This window comes from Xyrauchen texanus, chromosome 6 (genome assembly GCF_025860055.1).
Source record: "Xyrauchen texanus isolate HMW12.3.18 chromosome 6, RBS_HiC_50CHRs, whole genome shotgun sequence".
Classification (NCBI taxonomy): Eukaryota; Metazoa; Chordata; class Actinopteri; order Cypriniformes; family Catostomidae; genus Xyrauchen; species Xyrauchen texanus.
This window is the reverse complement of record NC_068281.1, coordinates 4,118,124-4,131,927: the sequence shown is the minus strand read 5'-3', so window position 1 is coordinate 4,131,927 and position 13,804 is coordinate 4,118,124. Positions and strand designations below refer to the sequence as shown.

Below are 13,804 nucleotides of genomic sequence, written 5' to 3'. Positions count from 1 at the left end.
TCATTAATGAGACACCCTGGAAGGATTTTCAGTAAACACAGAGATGGAACATTATGTGTCTGACCCAGATGCTGTCGACAGCATTTGTGGTACAATATTGATAACAACAAAAAATAATTTTGACTCATCCCTGCTTTTCTTTCTGTGTTACAGTAAGGCACTTAGAATGGAAGTGAATGGGGGCTATTTTTAATGTTAAAATACTCACTTTTTCAAAAGTATAGCCACAAGACAAAAACAATATGAATGTTAACATGATTTTATTGTGATAAAATCACTTACTAATCTTTTCTGTGTAAAAATATAGCCAAATCTACAACTTCATTGCCATGATATTTTATGTCAACAAACCTTAAAATTACTGTAAAATTACAATTAAAACAACTTTACAGCTCAAATAATGCATGAGTTTTAACAGAAGAAATAATGTGTGCCTTTATAAAATTATAAGCTTCAAATTTCTGCCTTTAAACCCTCCAAAAATTGGCCCCATTCACTTCAATTGTAAGTGCCTCACCTTACCCTCGGTTTCTGCATTTTTTAAAGAAAAGGAGGGACGAGTTAAAATAATGTTTTGTGGTAATCAACATTATGCCACAAATGCTGTCGATTGAGCTTAACATGTATTGAACCCAGAATATTCATTTAAAGTAAGATACATTTACTTTAGAGGGACCTTTTCCATAAACTATTTAAACTTCAAGGTTACATAATATAAAAAAATATATATATTTCTAGAAAGCAAAGTCTCGTTAAAACTTTTGTCTACAAACAATTTCCAACAGTGTGTGTGTGTGTAACATGCATCAAGATTTATTTCAAATTCTGTATCGTGTTTATTGGATTTCTGTGCTGGAAATGTCGCTGATGGAAATGTTTTTTGGGATAAAATGGCCAACTCACTTGTCTTGCTAAGGCTAATTTCATAGCTTATAATTTACGTATCCCAAACACACATAATTAAACAATATTTTCAGAAATTTAAGCTTGATTGGAAGAGATGCCCAATACAAATATTCTGTAACACTTTACAATACGGGTGCATTAATAATCATTAATTCATGCTTAACTAATGCTCAGCTAATACTGAGTTAATGTATGACTCATGATTAGCTAAGCCATTCATTAATGATTGCCACATCAGCAACTAATAAAGAGTCTGTCTGATTAATATATTAAGTCCTATATGAATTGCTATTAATTAAATGTGTCATCATGGATTAATTACCTAACAACTTGTTATATGATCTAATAGTGTTAATTAATGTGTTAATTTCCACAATGAGCCAAAGCCATGTATTTGAACTTCCACCCAAACTGGGTGTACTAATATTCATTAATAGATGCTTAATTACTGCATTATTACTGTAAATTCACATGTTAATTACATTTATGTTTTCTGTGTGATTGTGTGTATATGTTGTGTGCGTTTCTGCTCTGATAGTTGTGTGTTGCCTATGTGTGAATACACAGTTGTGTATTGTGTTTCTCTGTATATCTGCGTATCTGCTAAATTATCCTTTGTGTATGTGATTTAAATGTGTGCTTCTACTGACATCTGTGTGTGTTCCAGGAGACTGTGTGGCATGGTCTAGGTGTTGTTGATAACTTCCTGGACTCCCTACTACGTACATCAGAATGTGTGTCGAATCCCTGCTCACCTCTGTGGGTCTCGTCCCCTTGTGACAGTGGAATCAGTGACGACACCCCATCAGATCACCAGCACAGCCCCCCGCTGCCCGACAGCCCACTTTTCGACTCCGTCTTCCTCCCTCACCATCCTCATCTTCATCCTCAGGGTATTCCTCAACAGATAGAGGAGCACGGTGTACCTCCTGCAAACACAGAGCCTGATTTCTCCATTGATCTGGGTGAGAATCCTCTGAGTTCTTCTTTTCCTAATCCATAAGATCACAAATAGACCATATTGTTTTCTTGTAGAAATATCTAAACATCCTTAACCCTTAAACAGGCAACATGCACCACAAGATACATACTATTTAGCTTGTTTAGGCGGTATGAGAGAGTTTCTCACCCAATCTTGTTATCATTTATCATAGTTGGGGATGTTTTGAGTACGTGGGTCACATGACTTGGTTCAAATTTTCTGTGATCGTTAAGTCAGCCTGACCTAAAATCAACATGGCCGCTTAAAAATAAAATACATAATAATACAAATAAAACTGCTAATTTATTTATTTTGAAGTGGTGGTGGTGTAGTGGGCTAAAGCTCATAACTGGTAATCAGAAGGTCGCTGGTTCAAGCCCCACAGCCACCACCATTGTGTCCTTGAGCAAGGCACTTAACTCCAGGTTGCTCCGGGGGGATTGTCCCTGTAATAAGTGCACTGTAAGTCGCTTTGGATAAAAGCGTCTGCCAAATGCATAAATGTAAATATTTATCACATTTTGAATTGTGCAAATCCCCTGGGATACGTTGCCAGACTGAGGGAAGAAAACGGGTTAATTCACAAGATTTAACATACACATTTATTACACTTGCACACACACACACACACACGCTTGGTGCGGCTATCCTTATGAGAAGTCTCTAAGTCTCCATAGACATAATTATTTTTATACTGTACAAACTATATATTCTATCCCCTAACCCTAAACATAACCCTCATAGAAACATTATGGTATTTTTAAATAAAAACAAACAAACAAACATGGTTAACAACCCATTTTCTCATAACTTTAAACACAAAACCAAATCTTCAAACTACATTCACAAAAACCCCTGACTCTACTGGCAAAATCAAAACCATTACATCTGTGCTCAAAATCAATCAATGCCTTCATAAAAACAGCAAGTCTACATATAAACACTACAGAGCATTCATTAGACACTACATCATAAAATGGAGAACACAGCATCCAGGACATCCAGTTACAGAAATAGTTTTTTATTGTACATAGAATGTGCATTTTGCAATTACTGTCAAAACAATTATAGTAATCACAAAATACATTAGTACTGTGAATATACTGCAGTGACGTGCACAGACCTTAGAAGGGACAGGGGCGGAAGGATAAAAAAGGGCACTTAGTTTTTCTCGATTGCTAACACACATTTCTTGAATGTGTAAAATGTTTTCTCAAAACCCTAAACACATATCTTGTTGGCCAAACCTTTGACTTTTGACCCAAAAGTAAACATTGTAGTCAACTTTCTGAATACCTTTTACACACTGCTGGGATGAATTGAAAAAAAAACTATTCTAAAAAGGTTTTCATGAACCAATAAATATAAAATGTCCCTGAATTTCAGATATGATCCACTCCATGAGTTTGACACGATGTGAATCATACAGTCACACAAATACTACATTTGTCCTTGTAACATAATTTAGATGGAAAGGAGGAGGCGAGAACCGGCTTGTCAATATAAATAATATTTTAATAATAACTTAATAAAATAATAAAGACGAACACACACACGTGACGGACATGTCCGTAAACGATCTCTCTCTGGTTGCACCACCGTCTGCCATTGGCCTTTATCCCTCTCAGAGGCTTAATTTGCCTGATAAGGGGCCGGGTGTGTATAATCACGACCCGGCCCCGCCCTCAGCCCTGCCACATTCCTCCCTCGTTCTCTCAGGCTGGGGAGCCCCCGGCCTGACCTACACCCCCCCCCTTCTTTCCCTGTGGGAGGGCGTGCTTTAAGCCTGGTCTGCCGGCAGGTCATCCTCATCTACCTGGACGAGGGAAGGGGACAAGGGGAGGGAAACAGAAATAATTAAAATGGGGGGGTACTTCCTGTAACAGCGTAGTACCCCCAAAAAACACTGTAAAGTTTAAACGAGAGGGAAAAGGCCAACGCAGATCGGCAGTGAGAGAGAGAGAGATGAAAAAAAAAAAACACTCGCCGATACCCCGTCGCATGGTCCTCGATCACTTCTCCACCCTCTCAGGTGGACGACAGCCGCTTCTCCCCGGGTGGATCGGAGTCAGACTCACGACCCACGGTGGTCAAAACACCCCTCCGCGTTCTCAGCGACTCTTGGGGACACTCCTCCGACCCTGGCAGCGGCCCTACTGCTCCAGGCGGTCGGGGAGACACTTCCCTCCTCCCCTCGCGGACGGTGGTCTTCCTTCGACCCCTCCACGTTTCTGGGGGATGGCAGGGCTCTCCTCCGCCCCTGGCAGCGGCCCCTTCGCTCCAGGCGTTCGGGGAGTCCAGTCCCCACTCGCCTCGTGGACGGAGGCCGTTCACCGCGTCCGGGCGGTCGGTCTACTCCCCCCCCGGTTGATGGCAGCGGCGCTCCCCTGGGTGGATGGCAGTGTCGAGGACTCCGCGACGGGCATCCCTCCTCCTTCCCAGGATTCGGCACCAGTGTAACGTAATTTAGAAGAAAGGAGGAGGCGAGAACCGGCTTGTCAATATAAATAATATTTTAATAATAAACTTAAACAAAAGACAAACACGCACACACATGACGGACATGTAGGTAAACGATCTCTCTCTCGTCGCACCACCGTCTGCCATCGGCCTTTATCCCTCTCGGAGGCTTAATTAGCCTGATAAGGGACCGGGTGTGTATAATCATGATCCGGCCCCGCACTCTGCCCTGCCACAGTCCTTCTTACAGGATGTTTATTTTCCATTCACACATTCTACAGTACAGTAATGCAATTGCCTGTTGAACAATTATGCTTGTCACTGTAGTGGTCACAGTAATGTATTGTTAAGTCACCAACACACATTCGCCAAAATGGAATTTGCTGGGAAAAAAAGAAGGCTAAGATAACAAGGAAAGAAACAGGAGTATTTTCACCTAGGTAAGATGGTTAGAGTATGCTACAGTACTGTAATAGCAATAACAGTTCATTCTGGGTCCGACCGGGAGGGGGGGTGGATACTGTAATAGCAATAACAGTTCATCCTGTCACCGACCGGGAGGGGGGGTGGATCAGAACAGCATGGTGAAAATGTACGTTGTCCCAAACAACAACATAACAAGGCTGCACTTCTCTCTGGGAATGTTGTTACTGTAAAGAGCTTCCCGTAGGCCATCCAGAGAAGTCAGAAGACGTTGAGTGTTATATGGGCCAAGAGTACCCCCACGCTGACCAGGGATGTCCACGAGAGCACGTTGGCCAATAATGTTGCACCCTCTTCGTCTGCCTGTGTTAGGGTTAAAACAAGACACATTTACTTGAGAATCAAAATGACTTGTTTTACTTGTTTTCAGATGGCTGTGGCTCAGTTGGTAGAGTGGGTTGGCCAATAACCGCAGGGTTGGTGGTTCGAATCCTGGCCCACACGACTTCACATGCTGAAGTGTCCTTGGGCAAGACACTGAACCCCCCAAGCTGCTCCCAATGGCAGGCTAGTGCCTTGCATGGCATCTTTGCCATCATTGGTGTATGAATGTGTGTGTGAATGGTTGAATGAGACACAGTGTAAAGTGCTTTGAATACCGTTAAGGTTAAAAAGGCACTATATAAGTGCAGACCATTTACAGTTTCAGCGTAATGTGAAGAAAAAAGAAAATTAAACTTATAAACAAACATTTAGGTAAATCATTCTGGTACTGTGTTGGGTTGCCACTTGATGTCCTATTTTAAATCAGAGTCCTGAAGCAGCCTGAAGCAGACTTTCAAAGCTCTTAGAGTTCAAAGCAACCACAGAGGAGGTAAAAAAGAACTAGCCTGAGTTTTAGAATGGAGTAAATACATATATTTGATCGAACGAGGGAAGGCAAGCTTGTGATTTCTAGTAATAGCATGAGTTGTGCTTTAGTGCGCCATTGCAGAAGTCCTTTTCTGCCTCTAATGCAGGTTTGACGTCAGCAAAAAGCCTATTTTTCAGGAACTACTAATGCCGCATGTATGATTTTAAAATCATCACATATTACAAAAAGCAATAAAAAAAAGATGCAGGTGACATGCTGTTTGATTCTTCGCAATTTCAAATGTCTACTAGTACACTATGACCATCTTATGAATACATTTATTTGAAGTATTTAATAACTTTAAGGACTCACCCTCATGATATGCCAAATCTCATCTGATGAAATCTCACTTTCTTCCATAGAACAAAAAGGTGATGTAAGGCAGAATGCTCAGTCTCAGTCACCATTCATTGCATCTATTTTGCTTCCGTGCAATGAATGTGAACGGTGACTGAGACTTAAAGGTGCACTCAGTCATTTTGTTTCAAAAGTTTTACTTCTATATAATAGTAATTTTGAAACATATGTATAAAATCATGACCACTCATGTGAGATGAAGAGTTCAGTCATATCAGACAGCAACCGTTTAAAGATCTTTTATTCTACATGGAGCAGGAGCGCCTCAATAATTGTTTTTATTGACCTGATTGTATATATCGACTATATGTTTTTGGTTTTCTTAGTGTATTTGCAGTATTTATCATTTGAACTTTATTGTGAAACTTATATATGCTGCCGTCTTGACCAGGACTCCCTGGAAGAAGAGATTGTATTATCCCAATGGGACCTTCCTGGTTAAATACAGAATATAAATAAATAAATAAAATATAATATATGATATCACATCTCATATATGCTTCGAAGCAATGAATCACTCCGAGCTAAACACATTTTCAGGGCTGGACTGATGTTGATCCTAAAGTCTTCCTTCGCTGTCCTTTTCTGCATATCGCGGCGCCGTTCTGCGGTCCATTCTGCATAACGCGACTGCTCATTTGAGCTTATCGCGGCACATTCGGCACGTTCTCCCAATGGCCAGTCTGCCCCTGATCGGCCCCAAAGAGCTTCGGCCCACCGGGAAAATGCCCGGTATGCCAGATTACCAGTCCAGCCCTGCACATTTTACACTCGTTTTGAGGAAAACAACATCTCCTCTACAATGTTAAATATATTCCCGTCAAAAAACAGTAAAGAACTGGCAGCAGGGTTGCCAGCAAGTTACTGTAAAATTATCGGTGTCTTGCTGTTGCTGAAATGAACAGCTTGATACTGTTTTTACAGCTACAGTATACAACTGTAATTTAGCAGCATATAGCTGTCAAACTCCCAGCATGCACTGCGGCATGAAGAAATGACTTAGATTTTTTACTATTTACTGGTTTATTTTGAAATTGATTTTGTTGCACTCCAAGTTACTTGTATTTTAATGTTCAGCTTTTACTTTTTAAGTAAAGTATGTTTGTTAATTGTCACCATTCTTTCGTTCTGTTAACCGAGAGTTGAAGTCTGTGTGTGTCTTGTCAACTCGTGTTATGCTGCAAGATCATCAAAAATATCAAACGCTCATTTCGCTAATATCATTTTGCTGAAATATAATTTACTGTTTTTGCTTTTATGTTTTTATGTGTAATGCATCACTATTGCCACACTAGTGCCATTTGCAGGGTATGATCTTCCAAAGAGCACAGTGCACAAACTTGTTTACTTAAACATAAATTGACTGGCAGGAAGAACATAATATAAGGAAGGTCCAAGGTGCCAGCTCAAGAGATCACTAATCACCATAATGGTGACTTCAATCAAAACAACAACACTTAATAAAACTAAGACTTTTATTATGTCTTAAATTTTTTATTATATTTTTTTTGTTTACTGTTTTTAACAATGTTTTTACCATTTTTATTTATTCATTTTTTGTAGCCCAAATACATTGCCAAAGCATACTTACTTATTCACCATTATAACCCACAATTCAGTGCTATACTGTTATTTTCTCTGGACAGGTTCTTTTTTTTTCATAAACAACATACTGTTCAATCCTGGCAATATTTATTACAAGTAATATGTACACTGCTTCAAAAGGTTGATTTATTCTTTTTATTATTATTGTTTGACTTCTCACTAGACAGACAAGTGAAGGTTGGTGTGAGATGATAAAGAACAGGGGAGTTGATCAGAAACATCATGAACACTAACCAAATGCAAAATGGTTTTAAAATATACATTTCAAAATGCCACTAGCTTTCCCCTAATGCCTTGCAAAGAACAGCTATTTACTGTAAAACTAGTCACTTCACAGTGAGCCTGCTCTTGATCTCCCAAAATGCACAATTTTTAACAGCAAACTACTGTATTTAAGAATCACAATAGATTGCTGTAGGCAATTTGGTCATACATTTACAGCAATTTTTTAAAGTGCACGGAGAGAACTCCCATGCCGACACTGCAGAGGTTAGTTCTGGAGTGGTAGTGGCGTAGTGGCTAAAGCACAGGGCTGTTAATCAGAAGGTCACAGGTTCTAACCCCATGGCCACCACCATTGTGTCCTTGAGCAAGGCACTTAACTCCAGGTTGTTCTGGGGGGATTGTCCCTGTAATAATTGCACTGTAAGTCACTTTGGATAAAAGCGTCTGCCAAATGCATAAATGTAAATGTAAATGTAGTTCATATGCTGTCTCTGTTACGGATGTAACACGATCTCTTAAATGGGTGAATATTTGCAAAGCTGCGGGTCTAGATGGCTTTCCGGTCTGCACTATCATTGGGCAGGTGTTTTAACATTTTCAGTCTCTCCCTCTCCCTGTCTGTAGTTCCTACATGCTTTATGACATCCACCATTGTGCCCATACCAAAACAGTCAAAGAAAACTTGTCTAATTGACTGGTGTCCTGTTGCCCAAACTCCCATGCTTTGAAAAGATTATCAGTGACCACATCTGCTCTGTGCTGCCTGCCTCACTGGACCGACAACGGTTTACTTACCGAAGCAACCGCTCACCTGATGATGCCATTGCAGTCACAATACACACTGCCCTTTCCCACTGCTATTTGTGAGAATGCTGTTTGTAGACTACAGCTCAGCATTCAACACCATAGTGCCCTCCAAGCTTGATGCTGAATCTCCGGGCTCTGGGCTTAAACAGCTGGATCCTGGACTTCCTGTCAGGCAGACGTCAGGTGGTTAGAATGGGCAGTAACATCTCCTCACCACTGACCCTCAACACTGGAGCCCCTCAGGGCTGTGTTCTCAGCCCACTCATGTATTCCCAGTACACACATGACTGTGTAGAAACACATAGCTCCAATGCCATCATCAAGTTCGCTGATAATACGATGGTGGTAGGTGGTTTCCATTTCTTTGGCGTTTTGCTTGGTAAACCCGCCCAGTCGCCCACAATTAAGTCTTATAGAGCGCAACAGTGCCCCCCACTTTTTCAGGGTCTCGGTTCCAGGAGTATCTATCCATAGAGATCTCCTGTTGTTAGCCATGCCCACGAACCAAACCAACCAGCTCTGATGTGAATCACAACATTGCAAACTTTGATTTGAAGCAAAATTTGAAAAACGGACAAAAAGACACATTTACAAGACTGTGCACTTAACGTCTTTTAAGAGGGAATGAACTACGATACCATGAAGCCTTTTGAATGATGTAATTGCAATAAAAAAACGATGGAAATGTACAAAACTAAGGGAGGGGACGTTCAATGAAGAAATAACGCAAACTGATCTAGGTCTGTCGTTAAAGGTTATCATTGATAACAGTTCCCTAATGGAAAAAATGAATGGGGCTTTACTTCCAGAACCAGACCTTTGCGCTCTGTTGGTCCAAAATCCCATTCAACTATAAATTAAACATCAAATATGATCTGTTATGAGCTGTGATTGTGTCAGGTTGCACACAGTTTTGCAATTCAATGTGGACAGACAAGCTTCTTGTCACTGAAAGCATCATTGCAGTAGGTTAGGACACTGTATGGAATGATATACAAGCAAAAGTGACTTATATACAATATTAAACACGTCTATGTTTGTGTGTGTTATATATGAAGCTGATTGGGAGGGATGCCTACTCTCGGATGGTCTGACAGACTCTGAGTGTATGTCAACTGTGCAGAGAGTTCAACCAACTTCAGTTTACCAGCTCACCGTTAAAGACCTGCTTCTCTCCAGTAAGGGAGAACCGGTGAGTGCTGAGAGATAGAAATTTAAATGTTTACAGAAAATAGACAGCCGACTGACATTCTGTGTGACAAAGTCAGCTGAGCATGACAGCCACATGGATGCTAATGACAACCGGCTCAAGGAGAGAGCTGTGGAAATGTCTGACAGCTGGCATACTGGAAATCAGGAATTCAGGAAGCTATAATAATGACAGAGAAAGAAATAAAGACACACAGGCAGAGCAGGGGACAGACAATTTTAAGGCATCATAGGCACTCCTGATGGGAAGGGTGTACTACAAGGCAGGCAGGAAAATTATGTCGCCATTGAAAGTCTAATTTATACAGTTTTCTCTTCAGAACGAAAGAAAGCACTCTAGGTGAACAAAGCCTACGTTTATATTAAAATTAATTCATTGATAAAAATAAAGAATGAAAGAAAGTTTCGTCCAAACTACACCCACAATCAGTTTTATCCAAGCATTAACGCTTTTGACAAGGTTTTTGAGACGTATTTTTCAAAGTTAAACTATTTCTTAAAAATATACAACAGCATTATAGTGCCACATACGACAATAATCTCGTATTGTTGTGACTTTAATAATAGAATGCTATAACTTTTTAGTTTTTAGTCATTTTGACTTTATTCTCATACATTAATCTCGTGATGTTGCGACTTTAATCTCGAAACTTTATGATTTTATTCTTGTAACAGGCCTGTAATCAGATTATTCTCAAAATGTTATAGTTCAATCTCATTATTCTACAACTTCAATCTCGTAATGCCGACTTTATTCTCATAGTTTTTATTTTTTCCCTATTAAATCTATATATAAACTATAACTATATTGTTGAAACTTTGACTTTATTCCTGTAACAGGTTTATTATGAGATTATTCACAAAACTTTACTGTAATCTCATATTGCTGCAACTTTATTCTTGTAATTATTACTTTATTCTGAAAATAATTATACTTTAATATTGTAAAATTGTAACTGTATTCTTGTACCTGGCCTATTATGAGATTATTCTCAAAATATTACTATTTTAATCTCGTAATGCTACATCTTTAATCTTGTAATGCTATACAATTTAATTCTAGTACTTTTGACTTTATCCTCAAAATATGACTACAGTAGTAATTTAATAATGTCTTGAAACTTTATGATTTTATTCGTTTAACAGGTTTATAATGAGATTATTCTGAAAACATTACTAGTTTAATCTCATAATGCTTCGACCTGAATCTCACAACTGATGATTTTTATGATACTAATATCATTTTGTATTGTTTATTGTATATTGTTTTATTGCTGAAACTTTGCTTACTTTATTCCTGCAACAGGCTTATTAAAAGACGTTTCTCAAAACATTACTTTAATCTCATAATGCTCCTTTATTCTCCAAATTTTGTCTTTGAATATCATAATGTGACTTTATTCTTGAACCATTATGACTATTCTTGGAACAGGCCTATTATGAAATTGCTCTCAAATCATTCCTTTAATCTCATAATGCTATGACTTTAACCTCAAAATATTACTAATTTATTCTCGCAATGTTACACATTTTTTTACTATATCTTTATTTTTTTTGTACTGTAATGCGGCATTAAAACATTGTCGTTAAAATGTGACCCTTATAGTGCAAGATGCACAAAAAAAAAGCAAGCCACGTTGACACGTTGCAATGGCCGATGACGTCCATAGACCAACGATTTTAAAAAATAGTGCCGTTGCAGAATGTGTCCCGTGTGAATGGCCGCTTAGATGGTAGCTGCTTTTAGGTTGACAGCAAGGCAGCTCATTAGGATTTGTAACAGGGCTAGAGAGAGAAATATATACAGTATAGAGAGAGAAATATATACAGTATAGAGAGAGAAATATATACAGTATAGAGAGAGATATATATCTACAATATAGAGAGAGAATATATCTACAGTATAGAGAGAGAGCTGTTCGTTGGATGGAAAGTGGAATGTGTTCAATCAAACAGCTCTTTCTACAGTGTTCTGGTAATGACTTTGACCAGTGAACATTATATTGCATCACAGAATACACTGGAGAGCTGTTAGCACATTCCTCATGACTTTATATCGTCCACAGTTGCTCTTTCACTGTATCTGGTCTAATCATGCATTAACTGTGATTTCTGTGCTGTAATGCTACACTGGAAACTGCACTGTACAAAAACAAACAATGTGACATCATTTGTTGTGACAGCTACATATTGTAAAGTGTTTGTGCCCAAATGTACATACAAGTACATACTTGTACAATTACTTGCATACTTATACAATTACAAGTATGCAAGAAAATAGTGTGCTAAAGGAGCCAACTTTGAAATTAAAGTTTGAACTTGAATGTTAAATGTAAATGTATGTGTGTGTGTGTGTGTGTGTGTGTGTGTGTGTGTGTGTGTGTGTGTGTGTGTAGTCAAAACCATCCGCCCAGCAATCGCAGCAGAATCTGGTTCTAAGTGAAGATGAAAAGAAACTTTTAGCCAAAGAAGGTGTCAGTCTCCCCAGCCAGCTGCCTCTTAACAAGGTACTTCACACACACACTTATCTTTCTTCAGAAAACACACTATCTCTTTAATTAAGTTTATTTTTCTTAGATCACTGGCAAATACTTTTTTCCTTGTTTTACTGTAAGCATGAATCCTTCTAAATATAGTTTTTGCTGAAAACTGTAGAAAAACGTATTTGCCGATAAAATAAGAAAAATAAACCTAAATCACATTCATAATCTTTGAAAACATGTCTAACTGTTTGATTTATTATGGATAGTTTAAATGATGTTTATATATGTTAACTGGAAAACAAGATAAAAAAACAGTTTATTTTTGCAGTGTATAATTTAGATTATTGAAATGTAAAACTACTTAAATACTTTTTGGTTACATTGCAAAAAACAAACAAACAAACAAACAATCATACTCAATATTTATGTATTACTTTCCAATAAACAAAGTCAGTAAATATAAACATTCTTAAAACAAGATACATTTACTGGTGAAGCCAAATTACAAGATATTAAGTCTAACAAAAATGAATTTTGCTTATGCTTTAAAAAAGACAAATAAATGCCAATAGCATAAGAAAAATAACCTGAATTCAAAAGGAAAGTGTGTTTGTTTTTCTTACCCCATTTGGAAGTAGTTTTATCTTGTTTACATTTGGTAAGATTTGCACTTAAATTACAACATCTGCTTGACAGTGGTATGAGAAAGATAAGATATCTGATCTTTTATTGAAAATTAAAAACAATAAAATGTAATATATATATATAGTTTTTGCTAAGAAAACAAGAATATATATTAATATTTTTTACACTGTTATAAAATATATTTCTTTTGGAATCCTATAAAATATGTTGCAAATGTAAAATATTTTTGTGATGGGTTGAGCACATATATCGGTAGGCCAAGCAAAAGTTCAGAATTATGGCATGGCCAGGCCTGCAGAAATAAATCCTTTCTGTTGAGCCCTGAGGTCACATGACAAACACATCTGCAATACTACTGTATGCAAGTGCACAGACACTGCAATGATCCCCTCCTTAGAAGAGACGTGCAACCTCTTCATATTCCACATGTGTCACAACTTCACATCACTGTTTTCTGCTGGAGGCACATCACACACATCAGTAGGATAGCACAGTGGCACTTAAAGTGACTGAGATGAATGAAGTCACTGATTAAAGGCACACTACTGTGTGTGTGTGTGTGTGTGTGTGTGTGTGTGTGTGTGTGTGTGTGTGTGTGTGTGTGTGTGTGTGTGTGTGTGTGTGTGTGTGTGTGTGTGAGCATGTATTGATCACTTTGTGGGGACCAAATGTCCCCATAAGGATAGTAAAACCCGAAATGTTTGACCTTGTGGGGACATTTTGTCAGTCCCCATGAGGAAAACAGCTTATAAATCATACTAAATTATGTTTTTTGAAAATGTAAAAATG

The 13,804-nt window shown here is 38.3% G+C and overlaps 1 protein-coding gene across 1 annotated transcript in view; it reads left to right on the top strand.

Annotated features, from left to right (window-relative positions):
* The window catches only part of LOC127644524 (cyclic AMP-responsive element-binding protein 3-like protein 3-B), a 31,218-nt gene that overhangs the window by 6,141 nt on the left and 11,273 nt on the right, over positions 1-13,804 (top strand). The window contains exons 3-5 of the mRNA XM_052127719.1: positions 1,574-1,871; positions 9,737-9,870; positions 12,284-12,394. Of these exons, the coding sequence (XP_051983679.1) occupies positions 1,574-1,871; positions 9,737-9,870; positions 12,284-12,394 (543 nt within the window). The remainder of the gene's footprint in view (positions 1-1,573; positions 1,872-9,736; positions 9,871-12,283; positions 12,395-13,804) is intronic.